General features: G+C 43.9%; 1 protein-coding gene across 1 annotated transcript in view; it reads left to right on the plus strand.

The window, feature by feature from the left end:
- The window catches only part of POLR3E (RNA polymerase III subunit E), a 214,166-nt gene extending 187,333 nt beyond the window's left edge, over nt 1-26,833 (plus strand). Inside the window, exons 19-21 of the mRNA XM_078665125.1 lie at nt 5,278-5,355; nt 12,260-12,385; nt 25,053-26,833. Coding sequence (XP_078521251.1) covers nt 5,278-5,355; nt 12,260-12,385; nt 25,053-25,109 — 261 coding nt within the window. The 3' untranslated portion in view covers nt 25,110-26,833. The remainder of the gene's footprint in view (nt 1-5,277; nt 5,356-12,259; nt 12,386-25,052) is intronic.
- The last annotated feature ends 353 nt before the right edge of the window (nt 26,834-27,186 follow it).

Consider the following 27,186-nt stretch of genomic DNA (forward strand, 5'->3'; position numbering starts at 1 on the left):
AAAGATGTATAAAAACACTGGGCAGATGTGTGCCTTCCGCCAAGATTCGACATATACCCTGCTCTCCCATGAAGTCAGTCCGATCAGGGCTCGAGACCCAGGGAACGGTGGAAGTGCCTGAGTCAATAAGGCAGGCGAGGCGGCGGACGACTCGGACTCAGGTCCATAGCTTCGATCCAGGATTGCTGCTCCCGGCCGTTATGAACAATTAGCCAAGTGAGAAAACCTCCTTTTGGGGGCCAGGCGCCGAGTTGGAGGGGGCGGGGGACTCTGCACAGGTCTCAGTAGAGCCGGTAATATTCCGGTCCAACCCCGGGGCAACTCCTCATGTTCGGGGGTCCAGGCACTGAGATGGGAGGCGCGGTAGGCTCTGTGTAGGTCGCTGGGGAGCCTGAAATTAGAGGTATTGCAGTGAGTGATCGGCACTAGGTTAGCTGGGCCTGATTAGGGGCTGCTGTTGGTGCGGGCTGCTGGCCGAGGACGGAGGAAACTGAGACGGACGGTGTCATCAGGGGCCGTGAGGTCTCCCGCGCGGGAGATGGCTCTCTTTTACCCTGAACAATGCGGGGGGCCTCGGGTCCGATGTAAAGGTCTCAGATGCGGAGCCGCCACGATTTAACCACGGGAGAAGGCACAGAGGCAGACTTTCACCGTGGTGGGGCCTCAGGCCCGGTGCAAAGCGACAGGAGGCCGTAGGACATCACAGCTCCGGACGAGATCTCAGAGGGTGGTAGGGGGGGCCATGAGGGCTCCCACACGCTGACAGATGTGGCCCAGCTCGAAGTTAGGACTGAAGGTAGATGGCACCCGGCGAGGAAAATGCCTCCTGATACCCACAAGTTGATTCCAGGGGTGTAACACAGGCCCCCGCAGCACCCATGGTACGGCGGCCACCTTGCTCCAGGGGGCCCCCTCAGCACAGCACTTCGGCTGGAGAGCTCCTGATTGAGTCCGGAGGGGGCCCCTCCACGTACCTTGCATGTGGGACCCCCTCAAGTTTTGTTACGCCACCTTTTGATTCTTAGTATTTCTACCTGAATGGTGCAATCAGAAACTCACCTATTGAATGCTTTTGTGTTTAGGTTTAAAGGCTCCTCTCTTACACCCAAAAATCTGAGTGAAATTTAAATGCTGTCCTTTCGTCACAAAATTACTAAAAAATCTGCAGCAGTGTATAGTTTTCTTCAGCCCAAAATGAAATCTGTGAGGAAAATGCAAGAAGTCTTCTGAAACGACCTCTTTTGCTTGTTTGTGCCACATTGAGCCGCAACATATAGAGAGGTTCCAGTGGGTACATAAGAGACACGGGCTAACTACTTTCTTGCAGAGTTTTACAATGGAGGTGCCTGCTACTGAGGCACACTATCAACTTCAGTTATTTAGCATTACAATATATTAGTCTCACAGGTGGTGCCAGGATCGTTGGAAGTTTATATTCATTACTGCTGTTGCTGCCCCCACATTGACCTGTCAGTCCTCCTCTTTTTCTAGATCTACTTCATGTTTTTTCTTTGGCTGCAAGCCAAACTGATGCAAAATATGTGTGGCATTTTCAAGAACTAGAAAAACAAGCATTAGAAATGCAATCGGGCTCGGATTTATTTGAGTTTGAGCTAATGGCATTGTAAATGGGTGTGTGTTTTTGCTAAGTGTTATGGAGTGTGTTAATGTGGTGTGTAGTGGAATTATGTGTGTTAGATTGGAATTGTAGCAATGGTGGCATGCTGTGTTTTTACATGAATATGTTTAAAACTAAAGTGTACCATACTGAGATTGCTACAATACTTAATTGTGGATGTGTAACAATCGATGCATGTACTGATGGCCGTGACTGCCTGTAGAGATTGTGCACTGATGGCTGGTGGTGTGTGTGCTTTGTGGGTGTGTATTATCTGCAGCAGGGCTGCTCTGTCTGGTCAAGTTCTCATTGGCACAGAATCTGCAGACTGGCAGTGCTGCTCTGTCTCTTTAACCTTCTAGGGCAGCCAGCAGGGCTGCTCTGTCTCATCATCCTTCTAGTACAGCATAAAATCTGCAGGCTCGTAGGGCTGCTCTGTCTCGTCATCATTCTGGTGCAGCCACTGACTTATAGAACTAGTTCTTAAAATACGAAAAGTATGTAGGCATTTTTTAAGCAGCTGGCAAGATTATGTTTACCCCGAATAGGCTACTTAATGTTTGTTGAACATTTTAGCCGCAGTAAATGAAAAACAAAAAAAAATTAAGCAGCACTGCGATACACATATACACTGACAAGCACAGCTGCGCCACAAAGTTGTTGTGAGACTTGTGCGTGTCTTTCCTACATGCTGTTTTCAGTATTCGACTTAACCATGTCTATAGATGGTTCTAAAAACACACTGATGTAAGGCATAAGACAACAAATGTTTAGTTTTAAAAACATGTGAAGTTACTGAAAGTAGAAAAACAGACTCTCAAACACTCTTGGCCTCATAAAAGTAAAGAGGACATCTGTTTTCTGTTAATTACTCCTTATCTCATCTTGTCAGAGTAGTGTCACATTCCTACCCTCTTCCCTGGCCTCATGCTTCAGGGAGATGGGGCAAACAGATTCGAAGCTTTGTTTTCCCACTAAGACAAGGATCCATTAAAAAAAAAACGGCAGCATATTGTCCCAAACATAAGTCCCTTAAAAGTTTTTGTTTAATAGCAAATGTAAGAGGACCTGCAACATATTCGCTATATTTTTTCTTCCAATTATGTGATGGTCGTACCTTTTATGCTGCTAGCTTAAATGAATATGGGTGTGCTTGTATGTCTGTGTGTAGCGTGTGTACTCTTCCATACCTACTGTAAGAGTGAACCCACGCTGCCTTCACTGTAGCTAGTTATTTGTGTGTTATATTGTATTGTAATTCCATTTATGTAGCACTTACTACCCCTGACGAGGCGTCGAAGTGGTATACTTGTATCTGCAGCAGGGCTGCTCTGTCTGGTCAAGTTCTCATTGGCACAGAATCTGCAGGCTGGCACTGCTGCTCTGTCTCTTCATCCTTCTGGTGCAGCCAATTATCTTCAGCAGGGCTGCTCTGTCTGGTCAATTTATCATTGGTACAGCACGGAGCGCATGCACTGATAAATATTAAAATGTGCAGGATGGCAGGGCTGCTCTGTCTCATCATCCTTCTCGTACAGCATAAAATATGCAGGCTCGTAGGGCTTCTTTGTCTCGTCTTCATTCTGGTGCAGCCACTGACTTAAGTGTTCTGTTGTTGTTGTTATTTGTCACACAGCGCTGAGCTTACTCTGACGCACTGCATGATATAATCTATTAATTATGTGTAGTATATGTGTGTGCGTGGTGTATTGTGTTATATTGTATTGTAATTCCATTTATGTAGCACTTACTACCCCTGACGAGGCGTCGAAGTGGTATACTTGTATCTGCAGCAGGGCTGCTCTGTCTGGTCAAGTTCTCATTGGCACAGAATGTGCAGGCTGGCAGTGCTGCTCTGTCTCTTCATCCTTCTGGTGCAGCCAGTTATCTCCAGCAGGGCTGCTCTGTCTGGTAAATTTATCATTGGTACAGCACGGAGCGCATGCACTGATAAATATTACAATCTGCAGGATGGCAGGGCTGCTCTGTTCCTTCATCCTTCTGGTGCAGCCAGTTATCTCCAGCAGGGCTGCTCTGTCTGGTCAATTTATCATTGGTACAGCACGGAGCGCATGCACTGATAAATATTAAAATGTGCAGGATGGCAGGGCTGCTCTGTCTCATCATCCTTCTCGTACAGCATAAAATAGGCAGGCTCGTAGGGCTGCTTTGTCTCATCTTCATTCTGGTGCAGCCACTGACGATGCAGACGAACGCGCGCCCACCAAATGCACTGCAGAATGGTGAACGCGCCCACAGCATCTGGATTCCATTACAGAGCCACCTTGACAGCTCCTAATTAAAATTAATGGACTGCCGCAGCCACTGACGATGCAGACGAACGCGCGCCCACCAAATGCACTGCAGAATGGTGAACGCGCCCACAGCATCTGGATTCCATTACTGAGCCACCCTGACAGCTCCTAATTAAAATTAATGGACTGCCGTGCGCATAACCGCACAGAAAATGCCAAAATGGCGAGCGAAAATTACATATAGCCTATCGCGTCAAGGCTACTAAAAAGACAGCACAGCGAAGACGAATCACTATGCAGAAGCCATGAAAAAGGACTGCAAAAGCTCGCGCACTGAGGAATTTTTCAGGCAAGAGTCAGAAACCCCTTAACAATAGGAGCTCGGAGCTCCGCCCCACTTCGTGGTGACGTAGGCCGAGCCCTAAAAAGGACCAAAGCCTTCTAATTTGAATCGGACTATCCTTACTTGCTAGGCATTTGAACCCAGCGCCTTTAGACAAGTTGGTTCCAGAGTGATCAAGCTTCAGTGTGGTTCAGGTGCTCGGTTTTTGTTTACAGTTTGGCGGATAGGATACACCATCGCAAATGTGTCCGATATCACGCCAACCGTATTAAAAGTGCATTATAGCCTGTGACTTGTTTGTAAACAGGGAAAATGCTCCAATAAAGATTTGTTAAAAAAAAAATAGCCTGTGACTTGTAATACAGTGGACAGGATATCCCAAGTTTTGATGGTGTATCCCATCCGCCGCATTCTAAATTTGGCCCTTAGCTTATAGGACAAGGCATGATGGTACCTGACAATGCCTGGAATGGACTTCACATACACGAGAAGAGGTGTGGGCTCAAATGTTTCTGTGGATGAGTCTTATGTATTGTATACTCTGTGCATACTAATGCATTTTGTCATTTTCAATATGTTTGACTTGAAATTTGTTTGGTATGTAGAGGTTTTATTAACACTTTTTAAAATCTCTGAAATATTGAAACGTGAGCAGTTGCAGGAGCATTGCTGCTCAACTCTGCAACATGTTACAAATAAAGCCGAAGGTAACTACTCAATATTCATATTTGCCTTCCATTATAACTCGAATGAGTGAAGATGATCGTTGGTTCACTTTTTCTGTGATTTGTATTTGGCAAGTATGGTGTAATCCACTAATGGCCATTATGTCTTAGTTTCTAGGAGAAGTAAAAAGTTGTATTAGGTTGGCTCCCTGCCAACATTTCAGTTTTGATTTGCCCTGAGAAAATACATTATTATTACAGTCATTAAATATTTAGTCAAATGTAATTTGACATACCAGCTAAAACCGTGTTTTATAAATATGTACCGCCACAAATTCATATATTAATGGTTGTTACAGTAACACCTAAGAATGATTTCTCTTGTTTCATTTTTAGTTTCCTACACATTGCACTGCTGCACCAGATGAACAAAAGGTTTATGCACTCTGGGAATTTGGTGATGTATATGATCAGGTAAAATGGAAATACCCATATTGACTCAATTGTGTGCCATATAGGTTTTATTTTTGTCTGCATTTTGTGTTTCCGATAGTGTCCGGGTAGGCCTGTATTCTGATCTGATTAGATGATGCCCTACAATTGTCAGTTAGCTATTTGGTCACTGAAACTCAGATAAGTCATAGATATTACTGTTTGTATTGTTATTTCTGTTGCATCTCTCTCACTTCATTCATTCCCAACTAATTCTTTCATCCTTACAAACACAGTACATATCCATTGCAAGGGCGCAGAGTTAATTGCTTTCATTCCCTCATTTGTGTTTGATAATAAATACTGGATAAAATGTAGCTCTCTTGCATTGCTAAGGCTTGGAATACTATTAGGCAGTGTTGGATTGGAAGTTGTACCTTGTGAGTTAAAAAGTATGAAACCAAAGGGATGGACTGTAGACCCTTCCTACACGTAGTAAAAGAATGATGTGCGGATTGTTTTTAATTAATCTAAACCTCTGGTATTTACTCCGGGTGCATTCCATGACATTGTTTTTTACTTGTGTGTGTGATTACAAATGGGGACTGGCCATGTGCAAATCCTCCTTGGTTCAGCCAAAGGGCACTGCCCAGCTCAGAGGCACACCTCGCCTCCTCTCGATGGGAATGCAAGCATCTCCATGCTCCAGTTTTGACATTTGTGGGCCTCATCAGTGAGCTGTAGCACAAGTCCCTATAGCACAGCAACAGTACCCACACCTGGCATTCACACACCGCATATGGTGATTCACTTAGTCCACAAAAATGTCATTGAAGGAAATGGTTGCTCTGCCTTAGCTGCAACTGGCTATCGAGGCTGGTAAGGTCTATTACTTGTGTCACTATACAGGTTGGACTTGGCCAGGCTGTTTGGCTGTACCTTTTGGGGCGTGTAAATGATGATTTACTGTGTTTAATCCTGGTCTGTAGTGGCAGAGTGAACAAAAATCAATAGGCTCCAATGTATCCCTTAGTAATTACCAGTGGCTGAGATTAATTCAAGCATTCCTTTCATAACTTTTTATTTTCCTTTTTTTTTGGGGGGGGGGGGGGTTTCTTTGTTATTCAGTTCATAGCAAATTACATTTATAAATCAGACAATTAAATCATAAGTGTAGAAATATTACGCAGTTATGAGTAATAACACCAAACTTAAATCATATTGAGGCAAAAAAAAATTGCAAAAAAAACCCGGGGATAATCAAAACAGCTACATTTCAAATCGACATCTCCATATATTGTAACATGGGCTGCCAGATTTTAATCCCTAGTTGTTTCTTCCGCAAAGATTTTATGCGGCACAAGCTAAATTCAAGATTAAACACATTATGAAACTTGGCACGCCACATTTCATATGATGCTGCCTCCGATTGCAACCACATAGAAGCGACACATAATCGGGCCACAACCATAGCTATAAATATAAAATATCGAAAAGGATAGCAAATCTGCGTGGGTTTAATATCCTCACCCACACCTACTAACATTATCTCTCTAGAAATACGGACATCGACCCCCGTGTTTTGCGATAGAAATTCTGAAATGTCAGCTAGAAATTGTTTTAAAACTGTACAATCACAGAATATATGTACAATATCCGCTTTCTCTGCATCGTTCCACTTAATCTGAAAACTGAATAATTATCCCAGCCCTATACATATCCCCTAGACGTTGTTTCCCCTTGCCCTTCCAAGTAACCATCTTTGTATCCCAAAACACCAGTGGGAATATTTCCGTCAAGTTAAAAGGCGTATAGTAGCCAATCCGATTTTATAGATACAATTTTGCGTCCCCAACAACATCTGATATGTTAGGAGCTTCAAATGGCCTTGCTTCATCCCCAACCACCAAATACTGCATATTCTGCAGAAGACAAACTAGATAATAAACAAAGTTAGGCACCCCCCATCCACCACGTGCCAATGGAAGCATCATATATTTTGAAGCACGCCGATTTTACTTTCATCCCCATATAAACCTATCTGCAATAGACTGAAGCTGCGTCAATTGTACCAGTGTCAACTCTAGCAGTACCGTCCTAAAATAGTACATTACCCGGGGGAGCATACACATTTTTAAAACATTACATCGTCCTACCATTGATAAATGGAGACATTCTACCTTTTCCAACTGACTTTTTGCTGAAGCTAGTATGTCTGCCCAGTTCACTTCAACTATCTCCTGGAGTGACATCCTGATCTTTATTCCCAAATATCTTGCTTCTGGTGTGACACGGACTTCGCCAGGGCAAAGTCTCTCGGTACAAACAACCTGGGTTTTAGAGACGTTTAACTTGTACCTGGCAACTTCCCCATACTGCTGAGTCTGGTTCTTAATTTCCCTTAGTGCTTGGTCTGGGCCAGATGTTACTACTGCTATATCATCCGCATAAGCAAGAACACGTACTTGATTTTGCCCCACTATCATCGACTGTATGCCATTGGTGGTCTCCAATATTTGCAACAGTGGGTTGATGTAAATAGCAAAGAGTAGAGGCGAATCGGGGCATCCCTGCCGGGTGCCCCTAGTTATGTATACAAAAAATGACTCCTTCCTCATTGTACAAATTTTAGCCTGCGGGCTTTTGTACATAGTCTGTAGTGCTAGCAAAAATTGGGGACCAACCCCCATCTTTCGCATTACAGTCCACAAAAACGACCATGATACACGGTCAAATGCTTTTTCAGCATCTAAAAAAATTATACCTCTGTGTTTTTGACATGTAGTAGCGTAGTCTAGCAGCGCAATTACCCTGTGTATATGATTTACCGTGCTCCTGCCAGGCAAGAAGCCATGTTGATGCCGAGATACCACCGGTGATATAACTTGTGCTAACCGAGTTGCGAGGATTTTTGAATACACCTTGCTGTCAGTATTTATTAATGATATCGGTCTATACCACCCCGGGAGCCTGGGAGACTTGTCCTTCTTTTTGAAAAGATGGTGGGGGGTTCCCACACTGAGCTTCTAAAAACATGGCCAGCATATCATCCTTAATAAATGAAAAGATTATCCAATAGACCTCCAGGGGAAGTTTATCCGGCCCTGCCGCTTTCCCGAACGGTAGTCTATCTAATGCAGTCTGTAGTTCTAGCATAGTAATAGGAGCCTCTAGCTATTCCCGCTCGCCTAACCCTATCTCCGCTAAATCGAAATTGCGGAGGTACTGGTGTCTAATACCCTGCTCCACAAACTCTTGAGTATATAGTTCTTTATAATACGAGTGAAGTACCTCCATTATGCTTTCGATAGTCTCAGCTGTGCACCCTTTACCATCCTCCAAAATTTCTATCCGCTAGGAGGCTTGTCTACCCCGCAGTCTTTGAGCTAAACATCTGCCAATTGCCTCCCCATATTCATATCTTTCTGCCTTATGTATTTTGAACTGAACAGCTATTTCTTGACTCCATACCCATTTGATCCTAGCCTTACAACAGGCCGTCTTAGCTTGCGCTTATTTACTATCCACATTCGCTCTAACCACTTGTATAAGTTCACATTCAGCCTTCTTTTTATTTTCCTTCTGCGAGTAATAGGTGAGGGTTTTGCATGCCTGTTTCCGTACTCACTTTGATTTACTGCCACCACTGGGTTATCCGTTATTGGCTCTAGTTTGCTCAAAGCTAGTCTGCACAAAGTTCACGGGGAACTTCTTACGATGGTTATCTGCCTTTGATTTGCATCAGGTGCAGAATCTGAACCGCCTGCTTTTTCTTGACCCCTTTGTACCGTATGGTTTTTCCCTACCTAGTGTCTCCTTTGCCCTTCTCTCTTATTCCCATTCTGGCGTTATTTGACTTAAATAGGAAAGCTGTCCTTGTGTGCCTGGCTCCTGTGCCACTGGGAGTCCCTCCGGGTTCTTGCTTGTACCCTCTTCTAGACCCACATACTTGGGAACCAGTATAATGTTAGTCCATGATAAAGTGGGTTCAACAACTCTTTCAATTGTTATTCAATATTCACCCCACTTTTTCCACACATTTATTTCAAGCGTTTCGCTATTGAGTTAGAAGTATAATAGAACACCACATAGTAGATATTTTTCAACCCTGATTCTCTAATACAAAAGGGCAATAGTCAATGTTCATCCCCAGGATGACTTTACCATGTTACAGTATTCGTTCCTAGTTTTGAGCTTTTTCGGCTATTTTAGTTGCCTCGGTCACTGTGTTGAGCCTAACGGGGCCCATCTGTTCTGGTGTACAGCTGTTCAGCCCCTTCTTCATCTTCTGTCACTTAGAAAGCTAATATGGCCTTAATATCATAGATTAGGTCACTTTGATACCCACAGGATCTTCTAGTACTGCAGGAAAATAATAGGTTGGTAAGCCCTGTTCTGCGCGTGTCTTATCCGTGAGAGCCCCTGATCCATACCTGTGTTTCTCTTGCAGGGCATTTTTTTAACCTGTCCTGAAGGATTTGATCAAAGGGTCATTTCTGGTCCAACCTCCAGAGTGTCCATGACCAAATCAATGTAAAAAATGTGTATTCGCCCTCTTCTGTCGTTTTCTGATGTTTTGTCCGGGATTGCAACTTAGAGTTCTTTCCTGACGTATTTTTGCAGGATCTAATATTGTCAGGGCGTGGTTTTGTGGCTCTTTGTTCAATTACTCCTCATTTATCTTCCTTAGGTGTGCCTACTTAAGACTTTGGCCAACTGAGTGAAAGATATCTGAGGTTACTATCTGGTTCCTTTTAATGATATGAGAAGCTGTTATGCTGACAGCAGCGTCTCCAGATTTCTACTTTCTTCAAAGGGCAAGATTCTGCCCTACCTCATTGGCAAAGAAGCAAAATATAGAGTGCTGTGACAAGAAATTAAAACCTTTTTGGAACACCAACGCTGACAACCGAAGTTCCACAGTTGTGGCCAAACTTCAAATAGTATATGTCCCTTGCCTCTTCTCATATTATGCAAAGGAAAGTAGAAGTCCAGCCTATTCAGTGAAACCTCCAAAACGAAAGGTCGAGCCTACCAAACAATTCACGCTGTCTGGCGTACCAAGAACTTGCAGGGGCTTAGAACGCACCCATTGCTTACCTTTGGTTGGCTTTATTGTCACTCATTTGCTTGCTTCTTATTTAATGGCTTTCCTTGTCAGTCTTGTATTTAATCCTTCCCCTGGAGCATCCCCTATTTACCATCCTCTAGACTGGCTAACTTACTTCCATCCACTGCTTACTTTAGGGAGATGCATCTTTCCTTTCCTTTTGGTTAAACCCTCCATCAGAGCATATGTTTTCCAGTTCTCTCCATCTTGTGTTTCTCTCTGTCCCCCTGACACCCCCTAAAAAAAATACCCCCCCTGCACATTGTAGTTGATCTATCTTTCACGTGGATGCTTGCTCTGTCCGGATGTCCGGTGCACTGCTCCCACCACCTATGTGTTGTCTTCCATGTGTGCGTCTCTGCTGCCCAGTGTTGCTTTCTCCCATGTGCCTCGCTCGCTTCCTATTGCTTTCCACAACCTGCTCCTCCACCGGCTCCTCTATTGCACCCACCTCCACCCTTCTTTATTTAAATATATTTTTGAAGAAGAAAGGGTGTGCAAAGTCTCTTCATTGGCTGTGTAGATCTTCTTATTTTACTACTATTTAGCATGGTGACTCCTATCAAGATCTCTCAAACGTTTACTAGCGCTTGGAGTCTTGCGGAAACTTTCTACCTATGTATGGTATTGTGCAACTTCCATGGACTGTCTGTATCTGCCTTCACTATGCCTTACTCTCGTCTACGACCAAATGCATTAATTGTGCAGTGATTTCCTGTAAATGCACGCTTGACACTGCCTTATATACATTAGCACACATTTGGAACTAGGGAAAGATGGACTGAGGGTGCTGTTGTCTTTGAAAGAATCAGCGCTTCTCTGATATTAAAAAAAAATAGGTGACAGCTGGTCACCGATTTGCATTTATAAGTCCTATACTAGATGTTTGTGGTTTAAGTCTCCCAGACATTGCCACCTGTGCGACCTTTTGATGCAAGCTTTTCTTGTCCTATATGAGCAGATGGAACGCCTGATTCGGAGTTGTAGAACATATCTGATAACTCGGATTCTCAGAGTCCTGCAGAAAATCCAAGACATCCCCATTCTAGTGTCCGTTGTTTACCCCTGCCTCCTCCTCCTCTCCCCAAAACCTAGGTCTCTGATACCTTGCACCGTCTTCATCGGTGGTTCGAGTTTGATGATAACCTTTTCAAATATGCGTATACTGCAAAGAGTTGATGCTGAGCTATTAAGACAGAAAAATGAGATCAAATCTCATGTTCTGTGTGACAAGACACACATATATGCACACACATTAACTGAAAGCAAGCAGTTAATAAATTAATATGTTATACTTCCCGATCTTTGCACAGGAGGACAACATGTGATTGAATCGATGAAGCAAGGCAGCCATTCTTTGAACATTAAATTTTCTTGCTCAGGTCTGCTTGCATTACCGCCTTCTAATTCATTTTCCTCCCCCTGATGAATGCAGCTGAAAGCCCGTGCCGATTGACTCTGGAATGTAGCCACGTGCAATATGTAATCTGGCACCTATGCAAGCAGAGAATAGCAAACATGCCTTTGGCAGAGGCGTGATCACTTTTTTAGTTGTTTTTTTTTAAGTGCAGACTGCAGTTAAAGGTGCAGGAGGTCTAATGAGGATCATGTTTTCAATCTGAGATATTAGCACATCTACCCCCTTGTCTGTGCAAATGTGGAGATATGCATAGTTTTTGTACCGAATGTGTGCTGCATTCTTCTTCCACACCACATGTACACATTATGCTAAAAGGTTTTGCAGGCAGTAATTTGCAAGCTTGGCTGAAAACATTCACTGTTCATGGGTATTATATTTGGGTATTCTAATTGGCTGCTCATTTAAATTTCCTCCAGCATCGTCAGATTTTGTTTGAGCTGTTTACTAAAAACTATCGGGTGCGCCGAAACGTCATTCAAGCCCGGCTGACCCAGGAGTTTGGAGATGATCTGAGCAAGCAGTCGGTGGATAAAGTGTTAAAGGTAAGTGGACTGAATCCGGGCCGAAGTGATACAGAAAATAGGCCTAGGCACCAAAGTAAAAGTGGGCCCCATTAGTGAATTAGATAGCTAAAAATGTGGCCCATGTTTACAGATTGGGGCTCTTTGAACTTGTAAAGGCACCCTGTGAAAATATGAAAGACTGCATTTGTGTGAGCTTCCTGAAGGCATGGCTGCTTTAATATCGGGGAAATCAACAGTAAAGACCGTTCCAGTAGACCATAAAACTGGGCCACAAACAGTAAAAAAAACTGTCCTTGGCCACTGTCTGATTGACCTATAGACCAGTCCAACGCAAGACTGAATTGAAAGTTACACCCTTTCTGTTTAGTATAGTAGTTACAGATTGGCATCGAGTAGGATTATGGGGCAGGTATGTATGAGAGGCAGGTGGTCTGTCTCCTGGTTCCCCTGCAAGTGCACAATCTACATTGTTGAATGTCTCAATAGGGGTCATGCTGCCGAGGTTATTGACAGTGGAGCAACACAAAAAGTTGGGGAGAGGAGTTGGCCTAATAGCTAGGGCGGTCAACCTTGAATCTGGGGAACCGGGTTCGCGTCTCGGCAATGACGCTGAACATCCTGTGATTCTGAGCAAATCACTTAATCTCACCGTGCCTAACAAAAATGAAGAATGTGTCTATTGTAAATATTTCTCAAGAGGCAGCAGGTAAGAATTATGAGTCTTTATTGGCAGTCATCCACTCTTTGTATGACAGGTCACACAGAGGCAACATTCCAAGGCGAACTCCAGGAATGTTCCAAACGGAGAGGGGAGGAGGGAAGGTACCAAGGGCAGGGGAGGAGAGGGAGGAACTACAACACATCTCCCTGTGCAGGGAAAGAGGAAGGCTCGGGCTAGGAGGGAAGGAGGGGAACTGGGAACTAAGCAGCTAAGCACACATGTTAAATGATGCTGGCCTTCACAATTCTGTCCCCGCTCCAGACTTGACCATTATCAAGCTGGATCACATTTCTTTTAACTTCAGTCAGTCGGAGTGTGGGGTAGAACTTGCTGTGGTTTATCTTTTCTCTGGTAGGTATCTTTACTCTTACAGAATCGCCAACTTCCCAATCCTCTTTCTTGACTCCCTGTTTTAAGTCGTACCAAATTTTGTACTTGAGCTGGTGTTTATTCCTTCTCTCATTAATGGGGGGTGCATTAGTGTGCACAGGCTTCCCACCATCTAACCATATGGGGTTCATTTTTGTACAGGGCTCTCTACCCCTGAGGGACACTAAAGGGGAGATTCCTGTTATTAAGTTGGGGGAGGTGTGGTAAGACCACAGACACTCCCTTAATGACTTGTCTACATCATGTCCATTAACCATGGCTAATTGGATGTTTTCTTTAATCATGCGATTCACTCTTTCTACGAGGCCATTGGCCTTGGGGCAATATAATGCTATTTTTTCATGTGTGATCCCCATGTTGCTTAAAAATCCATTCATCTTCTCTGATACAAATTGTACCCCATTGTCTGTGACTAGAGTTTGAGGAATTCCTTCGCAGCTGAACAAGTCACTCAAAAATTCAATTAGGGTTTTCGTAGTAGTGTGTGTCACAAATTTATAACTTATCCAGTGGGAGGTGTAGTCGATGAGTACCATCATGAATCTTTTCTGCTGTCCTTGGTTCTTCATAGGACCTATTATATCCATTGCCAATTTGTTCCATGGCATGTTGGGTATCACAACTGGGGACAATGGTACTTTATGCACAGTCTTTGTCTTGTCACTTTTCGTACAGCTAGTGCACTCTTTTACTTTTTGTTCCACCCAAGAGTCCATATTGGGTAACAGACTCACTCTGTTTTTTGTTATGCTCCTGCCTAAATGACCTTTGTGAGCTAAGTCTATAATTTGTCCTCTCAATTTGGTAGGTGGTATGGCTTTGTCATTCCTGTATACCTTCCCACCAATCATAAATAGTTCATGTCTGACCTCCAGTAGCTCTGCAGATCTTCGTTCAGGTCCTTGCGCTTCTCAGGCCATCCTTTGATAATAAGTTCTTTGAGTGAGCTTACCGTTTTGTCAGAAACCATCTCATCATTCCATTCACTTTCTGATATGACCTGTAATTGTATGGCAAGGACAGGCATGTCCACGGGTTCATCTTGCACTTCTCCTTCTAGTGGTGCCCTGGAGAGGTAGTCTGCTATGACATTGTCACCTTTTGGTAAGTACTCGATCCTGAAACAATAACCTTCAAGGCCTAACCTCCATTTGGATATGCGGGGAGATCCGCAGTTGGTCTTCTTGGTTGAAAACATGAATGTGAGCGGTTCGTGGTCCGTTAGGATAGTGAACTTTATGCCCCAAAGATAACATTTGAAATGTAACACCACCCAGAAGACAGCAAGTGCTTCCCTTTCCACTATAGAATAATTACATTCTGCAGAGGTTGGGCAACGTGAAGCATACGCAATGATGGTCTTGCCATGTTCCCCTTTTTGCGATAGGGTGGCTCCCAATCCCTTGTTTGGAGCATCAGTGGGCAAGAATGTGTTCTTTTTGGGTTCGAATGACCCCAACGCAGGTGACCTTGTTATCTCATCTTTCAGGTTGTCAACCGTGGTGCTGTGTTTTGTTTCCCAAACAAAATCATTGCCGTTCCTTAAGAGATCACGTAGGCATTTGAATTTCTCTGAGAACCCTTTGACATACTTGGCCATGTATTCAATTAACCCTAGAAAGGATTTGAGCTCTTCCTTGTTTTCTGGATAGGGGGAATCCTTAACTGATTGGACTAGGCTGCTCTTAGGTTTGAACCCCTGTTGTGATATTGTTTGCCCCAAGTAGTCTACGGAACTGACTTTGATTTTACATTTGTTCTGTTTCACTGTCAAGCCAGCTATCATTAATTTACTGAACACTTTTCGTCATGCTCTTCTACAGTGGTACCGTATACTATGATATCCTCTTGGAAGCAAAATGGTTTTTCTATGCCGCTCCACACGGTTTGCATTATTTTTTGAAAAACTGCCACTGCCGATGCTAGGCCAAACGACATCCTCTTAAACATGTAGGCCCCAAAAGAAGTGGTGAATGCACTGAGGGGGTCTAGTGATGAGCAGGTTGCTTACACTGGAAATGAGCAGAAGACAGCGAAGGAAGGTCCCTTAGGAATAACTTGCGCATCACTGGGATCCCAGGACGCGAGGAAGGTAGCAACATGGTACTGTACCTGGAGAACTGGCTGAACACCGGGATGGCCCTGATGGGCCTATCTTCATTCTATGCGCTGGAGAGGGTGCACAGGGTCCTGGTGTGGCGCCCCCAAGCCGGGAGCTCCTCCGCGCTCAGTTGTAGCTCAGCTACTCCACTTCAGAGATCGGGAACGTGAGAGGGATGCACACCAGGACTAAATGCCATAAGATTCATGCTTACCCGACTAGGAGGGGCACACACATTGTGCTGCTGCAAGAAACACACATGATAAATAGGTAAGGGGAGGATCTACAGACAAGATGGAGAGGTCAGGTGTACTATACAAATTATTCAGCCTTTGCGAGAGGGATGCTTATATGGGTGAGGGCAGGAGTCCCATATCAGTGCACCAGACACACCAGTGGGAGACATACAGCGAGATGGTCAGGTATCTGCCGCATCTACTCCAGAGAGACCATCACAGCAAGAACATCACTAGTGATCGAGAGGGAGAAGGAGAAGCTCTGGGGATCAAGGACAGGGAGGGACAGATAACATGCCCTCACAGAAAAGAGTAGCTGCAGGGCAGGGAGCACCCGCGTAGGGCCTCCACATGCGGTCCGATAGAGGGGGGAACACCTTCCGAGCTCCAGGGGTGCAATGGGGAGACAGCAGTGCGGGGGGGCGGGGACCTGGTTGCCTAATTTTTTGATTAGTTGGGGATGGGGGACTCATGAGGTCAACACACCATTCTCCCTGCTTAACCGAGAATGGGCAAGGGCATATTTACTCAGAACCTAAAGGGAATGCAGAAGGGGCTATGGGAAAGGCTAATAACAACTAAAGCTAGAACATGTTGGTACCAAGATACATGATTGTCCGGAATGATACCAAATGCCAATTAAGTTTGTTAAAAAAAAAAAAAATGAATAAAATCAGTGCACCAGACACATAGTGGACCTGAGGGGCGCTACATAGTCCTAATAGGCAAACTAGATGGAAGAGACATAACAATTGGGCTTGTATATGGGCCAAACATTGATCACACTTCATTTTTAGCGGTTCTTTCCAGACAGTTGGCTCCACATTTGTCCGGATCAGTGATTTTGGGCGGCGATTTTAATTGTGTCAGATGTTGCCTTAGATCGCTCCCATTCACCCCTGAGGGATTCCCCCATGTAACTGATAGATACATGGAGGGCATTATCCCCAAGGGACAGGGATTAATCGTTTTATTATATATCTGCATGACTTGCATGTTAGATTAGATGCTATCCTTTGTTCCCCCGATGTGCATGAATATATGAAATCAAGCGAGTACCTAGCCCAGACGATCTCAAACCACAACCCGCTGTTGGTGGGGTTTCAGTGGTCGAAAGACAGGCCGAGCATCCCCACCTGGCGTTTACGACCCGAAGCTCCAGAGGACCAGGTCTTTCAGGCAACAATGAAGACGGCAATAGAGCAATACTTCGAGGCTAATGTAGGGACCGCCTAATCCAATGATGGAGTGGGATGCCTTCAAGATTATGATTAGAGGGAGTAGTGGGAATAAACGGGACACTACTGAGAGACATGTTTAAAGCGGAACGGCACCTTAGGGAAATAAAAGAGGAAAGGCCAGAACATAGGGAGCTGCAAGAAAAACCACTGACCGCCAAAGAGGCAGTGGCGGAGCAGGTAGAAAGACTTTGTTGTTTTGACTATAAGAACTACATGATCCGAGCTCATGCCGAGAGGGACAAGACTGGAGCGATGCTAGCATGGTTAGCTAACCCAGCTATGAGAGGATTGAGTATCCGCGAAATCAGAAACTAAATGGAAGGGGACTTCTACAGACGGCAATATATTAATAAGGTGTTCTTTAAATATTATGCGGAATTGTATAGGAGTAGGACAGTGTTCAATGGCCGATATTGATGCTTTCATCGGCCCTCAGGACCTACCAACCATAACCGTGGAGGCTGCTGCACTACTGGGAGGAGATGTAGAGCTACAGGAGGTTAGGGCAGCGATTAAACCCATGGCCAGGAACAAGATGCCGGGCACCAATTGCCTCCTAGTCGAGTTTTATTCCACGTTTGTAAACATCTTGAGACCACGATTGGTGGGATTTTATAATCAAGCAAAACAAGGGGGGTTTCTTCCAGGCTCCACAAGGGAGGCATTAATAATTCCATTGATAAACTAGGTAAACCAGTGACGAACAAAACCGCATACAGAGCGCTCTCCATGATGAACCTAGACTATAAGGTCTGGAGTAAAATCCTAGCCACACAGCTTCTCCCACATATGGCAGATTTAATACATGTAGACCAGGCAGGGTTTATACCATCTCGAAATACAGTAATGAATATTAGAATGTTATTGACTATTCAAGAAGCTGAATCCTACGAGAAAGAGGAGGCATTCATTTTTGCATTCGATATTGAAAGGGCTTTGATAGCCTAGAATGGCCATACCTCTTCAGGGTACTGGAGAGATTCGGGCCGGGACCTGATTTTGTAAAATGGACTTCCCTGCTATAGTCGGACTCCAGGGCTCGAGTCAAGACTGGGGACAAGATTTCAGATAGCTACAAGTGGGGAGAGGAACATGCCAGGGGTGCCTGCTATCTCTGCTGTTATTTGCTTCGGCCATAGTACCCCTCGCAGTCAGGGCCAGACTGGGACAGCACTATAGGGGTCTGGAAGCGGCAGGCTGGACCCAACATATATCGTTATATGCTGACGACTTATTATTCCTTCGGAACACGAGCAACAAACTTGATGGAGAAATCGTGCCTTTCCCCCACCAAAGCAGGGCGAGGGAAGCCACATATGGAGGTGGAAGTATCATGGGAGAATAGATGTCTCCCTTACCTAGGGGTTAATATCTATCATGACTGGGCGGATTTATTGGAAGGTAATATAAGAAATGCTATCAGCGGAGTGAAGTAGAGTCTTACCTTCTGGGGGTCTTTACCCATGTTAGTAATGGGGAGGGTATCACTACTGAAAATGGTGACACTGCCGAGGCTACCTTATCTATTTGTGGTGCTGCCTGTCTGGATCCCGGCGGGAGTGTTTCGTTACCTGAAATCGCTGGGGATTACTTTCTTATGGGGGACGGGCAGGCGTATAGTGGCGTGGGCTACACTCACGAGGCCAGAGCGAGCAGGAGGCCTAGCTCTACCGGATTTCGAATATTACTATCTTGCAGCACAGTTGCTGTGGTTCACAAAATGGGTGGCCAGGAGGGTGAGGGGTATAAACCAGCTAGATGACAGTCGCAAGCCTAAGAGTATTGTAATATAGTGTTCCAGTTGCCCGCACGGAGGGGGGGAAGAAACCAATTAAGTCAAAGTAATACGTAAATGTTGGGCAAGGACTTAACAGAGATCAATAAAAAAAAATCCATATGCCCCGGAGATCCCACCTGACTCTCCGCATGGCGCTCCCACACGGCAGGGATTGGCGAGGGTTAGAAATTTGGGCGGAGGCTGGGGTGACCACTATGGGCATGTTATGAGGACGGATCACAACTACCATTTAATGAATTTAGTGAGCGATATGATATACCTCGAGGTCATCTCTTACTCTATAATGCCCTCAAGAAGGCAATACGAAAACACTTGGGAGAAGGTCTCTCGGAACCACCAACATCTGGAATTTGTCAATATGTGGTGTCCGCTTCTGGGACGTTCAAAGTGGTCACTTGTCTGTACCGACACCTCAGTAATGAGTCACTGCCTGCACTCACCCAGTTACGGGAAAGATGGGAAGATGATTTGGGAACAGACATAGAGTAGAAAACATGGGACATTTTAGTAGAGCGGGCACCAAGGATTACTAGAAACGCCAGGTTCCAGTTAAATACAAGGCTTACCTTGCACCAGCACGCATCAACAAGCACTTTGTAACACACGCAGCTCTATGCCATTCTGCGGGGAGACCAGTGCTGCATTCTTACACATGTTCTGGGATTGCCCTAAGATAGTGAGTTTTTGGAAGGCAGTAACCGCGACGATAATAATAATAATAATCCTGTATTTGTAAAGCGCACAGCTACCCATAGGTTTCCCAGCGCTGGGGGCCATCGGGAAGATTAAGCACGCTATTGCCCAGAGTCACATGGTGCTGGGCAAACCCCTGCCGCTGGTGCCGGGGATCGAACCGTGATCCCCAGCGTCCGGCGTCAGTAGCTCTGGCCGCTGCGTCACACCTCTTCCACGATGGTGGAGGGGACAGAGAAAGAGGTGCAGGTCACACCAGGATACGGTCTCTTGCACTGGTTTCCCCACACCTCCAAAGTCAAAATAACAAGTAAGTTCCAAGAAGTGGCACTACTGACAGCCAAAAGAGAGATCACCAAGAATTGGAAGGCACAGGTGGGCCCCAGGGTGGAAAGGTGGAAGAAGGAATTTATAAGATGGGCAACGTACAAGGGGAGGTAAGACTGAGCGAGGCCAGAAGAGGCGTGGGATCTCTAGAGACAGCTAGAGCATGGGAAGCGTTGGTGACACTACTGAAGCATCCACCAAATTACACTGTTGAGAAGGGCAAAAAGGGGTCTTAAGCGAAGGAGAGTAAATAAAATCAAGGATATACTACCTCGGCACAAAAAGTATTGGTCATCTAGTTAACAAATTCACGTTATAAACCCGAATAGTGCAAGAACTACTAAGGCACAAGCTAAGGCACGCCTAGCAGGGAGGGAGGGAGGGGGGTGGGAAGGGAGTTGGGGTAGTTGATCATTGTTGCAGGAACTAATCAAGCGGGTTTCAGAGCCCAGCACTCCACGGAGTCTGCCCTTCTGTTTACAACTGAAACTATACGAGCTGCCATGGACCAGGGGAAAAAGGCTGTCCTGATCCTTTTAGATCTATCCGCAGCCTTTGATACGGTGTCCCATGCTATCCTTTTAGATCGCCTGGCTATTGCTGGCATAGCAGGAACCGTATTAAAGTGGCTCAAGAACTTCCTGACACATAGGCGTCAAGTAACTACTTTTAGGGCATTTTTGCTCAGGGGAAAAAGTATTGAAGACAGGGGTATCTCAGGGCTCAAGTTTGAGCCCAACGCTTTTCAATCTTTACGTGGTTCCCCTGATTAAGTTAATTTCTTCCTTTGATATCAGCACAATTGCGTAAGCTGACGACACGCAGTTGGTTCTAGTCCTTGATAAGGACATGGCGATTGCAGAACAAAACCTTAAAAACTGTCTAGCAGCGACATTCACATGGATGAAAAAGAACCACCTGAAGTGCAATTCCGCCAAAACGGAAATTCTGCCATTTGGACATAACAACCCATTCTCTCCTCAGAAATGGTGACCTGAGAATGTGGAAGCTCCTCCTAGCATTAGTAGTGCAGCGCGAAATTTAGGGATTACATTTGATGACACCCTCTCATTTAAACAGCAAGCAGGGGCAGTAGCAGGCTCCTGCTTCAACATCATAAAGGGTCCAAGGACATTTTTCGGCCTGCTTCCCTTGGAAGCCAAGCGCACGGTGGCAGTGGCATTAATTACATCAAGACTGGACTACTGTAACAGCTTGAATGCAGGGTCAAATAAAGCGGCCCTTCACAGGCTTCAGATGGTCCAGCACGCCGCCGCCCGCCTGGTACTTAGATGGCCCAGAAAGTCCTCTGCTTCGGCTGCACTGGATGCCCTTCACTGGCTCCCCATCCTTAAACGTATTTTGTTTAAGGTATTAATCATCACCTATAGGGCCTTTCATATGCAGGGTCCGATATACCTCTGCAAAAGCTTTACACAATATCATCCCTCCCGTAATCTTAGGTCCGCCACAGCCAACTTGCTCATTGTTCCCAAATTCAGACTTTCTACGAAGGGAGGTAAATCCCTGGCAGTGATGGGCGCTAGGGCGTGGAACAAAAACTCCCTCACCATCTGCGCCAGATTACCTCCGAACAAGGTTTTAGGAAATCGCTTAAGACCTGGATTTACAGCCTCTCGGATTCAGTATGTAAATCATTAGTGTAAGGGCTACTCCCTCTGTGGACAGTACGGCTGCGATCCATCATTCGGCTGGTTTGAGTAAAAGCGCCAAGATGCTCCTTGGAGTGATAGTGCGCTATATAAATATCACATCACAACTAGAAGATAGTTTGCAGATTGATATGTATTGCAATCCTAAGGGTTATATAAAATAAATAGGCGACAGTCTAAATTACGCATGCCAGAAGAAGTAACAGGACAATAATACTCTAAGGTACGCATGCCACCATTTAGTATGATAGTATGACAGATGAAAGTGATAAATGACCTGTATGCACTGGCATTATGGGACCCTGGCAAGGCATTATTGTATGACCTGAACTGTAAGATTATATGAAAGAAATACTTAATAAAATTTTGTCAAAGCAAAAGAAATGTTTTTTTTTTTAAAGTCATTTTCTGCACCAGACATTCCTCAGAATTGATATGCTGGCTGAGGGAGGTGGGAAGCGCAGTGCTTTATGTGGCCTTTTTAGGAGACTTTTCACAAGCACATGCCTAGATATGTTTTCATTTTATGTCATTTCAGTCCATTTTAACCCCAAACTTCTGGAAAGTATGTACCCATCTGCTCACAGATATACTGAGATGGCACAGGATTTGGTAATTGCTGAAGGAAGTTTGCTCTTCAATGAAATATGTCCTAGATTTAGTGTGCCAAATGTGGTTAAAGATTTCCTCAGTAATCAAAATTCAAGTTCGGTACTTGAAGAATTACAACTTAAGCTACTCGTGAAGTATTTTACACAGCATACTGGACTACAGACTCAAAAAGCCATATTCTGGATTCAAGTAACACCAATATTGATAGCATTACTGCCACCCGCAACGAGTACATATCGAAATGTTTCACAAACACTAAAGATAAGCACCCCTGTCCATTAACTGCAACAGAGACAATCTGCTCTCTGTTTAGATCTCCTCTGGTCGTTTAATCTACAGAATGGAAATTTAGGAAATCGCTTAAGACCTGGATTTACATATATGATATGATATGATATATATATATATATATATATATATATATATATATATATATATATATATATATATATATATATATATATACATGGACTGAAATGACATAAAATGGAAACATATCTAGGCATGTGCTTGTGAAAAGTCTCCTACAAAAGGCCACATAAAGCACTGCGCTTCCCACCTCCCACAGCCAGCATACAGGTCATTTATCACTTTCATCTGTCATACTATCATACTAAATGGTGGCATGCGTACCTTAGAGTATTATTGTCCTGTTACTTCTTCTGGCATGCGTAATTTAGACTGTTGCCTATTTATTTTATATAACCCTTAGGATTGCAATACATATCAATCTGCAAACTATCTTCTAGTTGTGATGTGATGTGACATTTATATTGCAGGTTTCTTCCTTCTTTTGCATCATGTTAAACCTATCATCGTTGACGATACAGGAGGACGGCCTGTGCCCATTTGTTTGATTATATTCAGAATTGTAGGGCCTGTGTTCAGGCTTTGGCTGTATCTGGCATTCCCAAAGCCTTCTAAGATAACAAGGTGCATTGGTCAAGCAGTTTGGGCAAATCAGACGCAAGTTTGATTTCAATGTTTGCCATTGTGTAGGAGTCAAGTGAATATTTTCAACTGATTCAAAATTGAAAATAGACTTTAGAATTTAAACATGGCGGGCATACCCACTTACACTCTCTGACTGCTCATCTGATAAGCCCAGCCCAAGATCCCACTCTTGATTGAAATTGGCTTTGATATCAACCAATTATGAGCCCTTGGGCTACGTTGCATCTACCTTGCAGTTTTGTGACCGAGGGCAGCACATTGAAACCTTTTTGAAGAAAAGTATTGAGGATCGCAAGTGAAGAAATGTCGATCTTCTGTAACTTCAAATGCCCTGAAATCAAACACACAAAAGGTGATTGGAGGAATGTTTGAAATAAGCTTAACCACTGGTAATCACTCGGGGTAGCATTCCAACCCATTGACTGTTTGCCCTCCTCAGATTATTCACAGCCATATACAAATCAGTCTTGCTCCAACAGAAACCGTGCAGCCCAAACTGCCAAATCAGGTCCTCTCCAGACAGGAGCGGCCAGCAGGGATCGTGGGTTGGGATTTGGTGGTCTTGCGGGCTGCTTTTAAAACAATAACAAAATAAAACGTACCTTGCTGCTGGGTCCGGCGTCTTCTCTCCTGCTCGCCTGTATCCGACTCCAGGTCGGAACAGGAAGCAGGTAACCAGCCTCCCATCCCTAAGCCAATTACAACACTGCAATGTAGCGTTGTGATTGGTCTGAGCGCTGTGACACAGCGCTCAGCCAGGGGTTGTAGGGGATGGCATGTTCTCCATGCTGACTGTTTTGGGCGGACGGAGAGGGCTGACCAAACAGTCATTGCGCACAGGAGTGTTTTACCACTCCTCCCCTGCAGCTCCGCCCCACCCCAACCCCTCACGCACTGCCGCTGCAGGAGGAGAAATTAAAATGATAATAACATTCCGTTATTTTATTTTTTCCTTTCTTTTCTGCTCCTGGCCGTGCTGCGACGCTCCTCCGCCTGCGCTACTGTCTCCACAACCAGAACACAAGCAACCCAAGGCTGGTTTTGCCCTGAATAGGCCTCTTCAGTTGAGTGTAGCTTGGTTTTAGTGCCACAGTGAGCAAGGAAGTGGCACAGTGGGTGAGAAACAGTGGGTTGGAATGGTACCCCGACCGATTGCCAGTGGTTACACTATTTGCAAGCGATCGTCGCTTCAACTTTTATGTGATGACAAAAGCTTTTAAATGAGTCGACCAGTTCTGTTCTGTAGGTATGTTTCCTGCTTGAGAAGGGTTGCAGCTACTCATAAGAGCAAGAGATGATGAGTTGGGCAGTGACTAAAGAGATATATGGAGACGTTGTGATTCTGTGTACTTTCCGACACTAGAAAGGTGATCAGAAAGTGGGACAAGATTCTACATCTTGTAGAAATGCATTTAGCAAAGTGTGTTTTTACTAAAAAAAATATAAATAGTAGTCCGTAATAATACCTGAAAGAGGACTGTCTGTATTAAAGGAGAACTGTTATGTTTCATGGTGTTTAAATAAGAGATGACCAGAACAAAACTAGAAAAAACATGAAAAGTGGAGAAGTGATTGATGTTTTGAAGTTGCCCATGTGCTGACGGCACAGAGAACGACCCCAATATGGTGATGTGCCGCCTTTTAATTGGTGAACAGGAGATATTCCACAACTATTTTAAAATGGTTGGTTATTTTCCTTGAGCTGTTGGCTTCCAGGACGTTTGTGTGAAATGTCATTTTTTGTTTTTATAAAAATGCTGCTTCAGATTCCCCTGGGGAAGTGGAGGGGAAAAAGTTGAAATCCTAAACGTTTTTGCACATTTTTTGCACTTTAAATTTTACACTGTGAAATGCACTCTAGGTGTACTTTTCTAATTTAGTTTGCTGTAGATGGGTGCTTATGATTTCTGAATGACTTTTTTCCTTTTATTTCTTGTAGGACTGCTGCGCGAGTTATGGAGGAATGTGGTACCTCAAAGGAACTGTGCAGTCCTGACAGCGGTAGAAGGCTTGCCACTCTGCAAGACGCTGAAGAAGATTCAATAACAGCCACAGACATTTTCAGGCCCTTGCATAGGAGTGTATCGACTGGACGTTGTCTGTTGTCAACCAAGCAGCCTAAGATAACACGGAAAAAGGGTTATACCTTGAATACACGATTTTTGTATGGCCTGTTAATGGCTGACTATCCAAAAAAGGGAATCTGGGACACAGCTGTCCGATTCATCACTCATTAGGGAACGTGAACATATTTTGGTTTTAATTTTAATTCTCCACCGTTCTCATAATAAAATAACATGTACAGTACCACGCCACAATAAAAGATGATCATGCTCAAATTCTGATTTCATAAATAGTGCCAAGGAATTGAATGACTGAAGAAGAGATGCAGTGGCATTAAAGGATTAATAGAAGTGGTCTCTGACACGGTCTTAACAGACCCTTGTAAATACCCTTAATTAGCTTTGGAAAACGTGTCCTACCTAATACAGTTAAGGTAATATGCACAATTCAGAAGATGGACTAACAGGAAGCATGCTAAAGATTCTGTGCCTATCGAAGAAGGATTATTATTGTTGTTGTATTGACTTTGGGATAGGATGAGTCTATTTACAGGAGACTTCACACTGCAGTAAACAGACACTGAAAGCTCTTTGGCTGGCACTTAAGGGATTTAACGTGCATTTCCTGGTGTAGAGGAACATCAAAAACTCACAAATGTGTTCAACAGCAGTGTTCTAACATCTGTACGTGAAACATTCTCTGGGGGGGGGGCTTGCAAGTCCAATGCTGTGGTTGAATCCGGTCCATTGCAGAGACTCCTACTTTGTATCAATAAGGAAAGCATATTTTAAAAAAGGACTGTGCAATAACACAAAGTATTAGATTAATTGACGACCATTGCAACTTATTTAGAGGGAACAAAGAGCTGTTGCTGTTCATATAGAGATGGCAGTGGCTCGCCACAGTCAGATCAGAGTAGTATACCATTCTAGACTCTGTAGACAGTAAAACAAATTAGATTGCTGTAAGGTTTTGGCAACACAAAGACAATATTAAACTGTGGAAACTAGCAGGGGCATTCATCCAACACACAAGAAGATCCATCTTATGTTTTGAAGGTGGTAGGAATTGATTTCAGATCACATTTTAGCCAGCAGGGCAGTTTTCATGAACCTTTATCATCTCTGCAATTTCTCAATTTATTTGATTTACTTGTGTCCTTCTATAGTGGAAAATACTAAATCCATTTATATGTGGTTAAGCATATGGCTGGGCTCATCAACCCAGTGGAAAGTAAAATCCTGTTGAGATTTCAAACAAATATGCAAATAATGCCCATTAAATCAATTATATGTACAAGTACCTCATACATGTTAATTGTGGTTATCCCAAAGACCTTACTGGATTTTACTGCTTGATAAACTCAGCCCTTCTGAACATACAGTTAGTAATTGTTTACGGAACTTCTTGTGTTATCCAGATCTTAAGGCCTTTTGTCACTCATCAATTTCCAAAATTTTAAGCTGCATACAACTTTTGTGTGATTTATACTCACTCCATTGTCAAAAGAAGGAAAACCTTACATTGTATCTTGGAGTATCTTAAAATATTCATTATCAGTTGTTATTGCAGTAACTCCTTCTATGCTATAGACTGGTACTAAACGTAAAAAGGCGATTTCCTTTTGTGAATTTGAAATTAAATATTTATTTTGTAGCTTGCACTTAGTTTCCTTTACTGAATGTTTGTTCATCCTCTATCTGTGTAATTCTGTGTACTCATCCTCTATCTGTGGAATTCTGGGTACTCACATGCTTATAATCCCCCATCTTGATGTTCGTCTTGGAGGCCTAATTTAGCAAGAGTTACATTAATGTATTGTTGTCACCATCATGCAAGAACAACTTAATTTAAGGTAATGAAGGCTATGTACCCTGCCTGCTAACTTATTTACCATTTTGCTGTTGTCTTTTTTTTCTAATAGACACTATCTTAAGACCTACCCATTCGTTCAGAGACTAGTGTGATAGTTCTTGGTTCAATTTCATTTTTGGGAGTCACTAGCTATT

This window comes from Lissotriton helveticus, chromosome 10 (assembly GCF_964261635.1).
Source record: "Lissotriton helveticus chromosome 10, aLisHel1.1, whole genome shotgun sequence".
NCBI classification, from domain to species: Eukaryota; Metazoa; Chordata; class Amphibia; order Caudata; family Salamandridae; genus Lissotriton; species Lissotriton helveticus.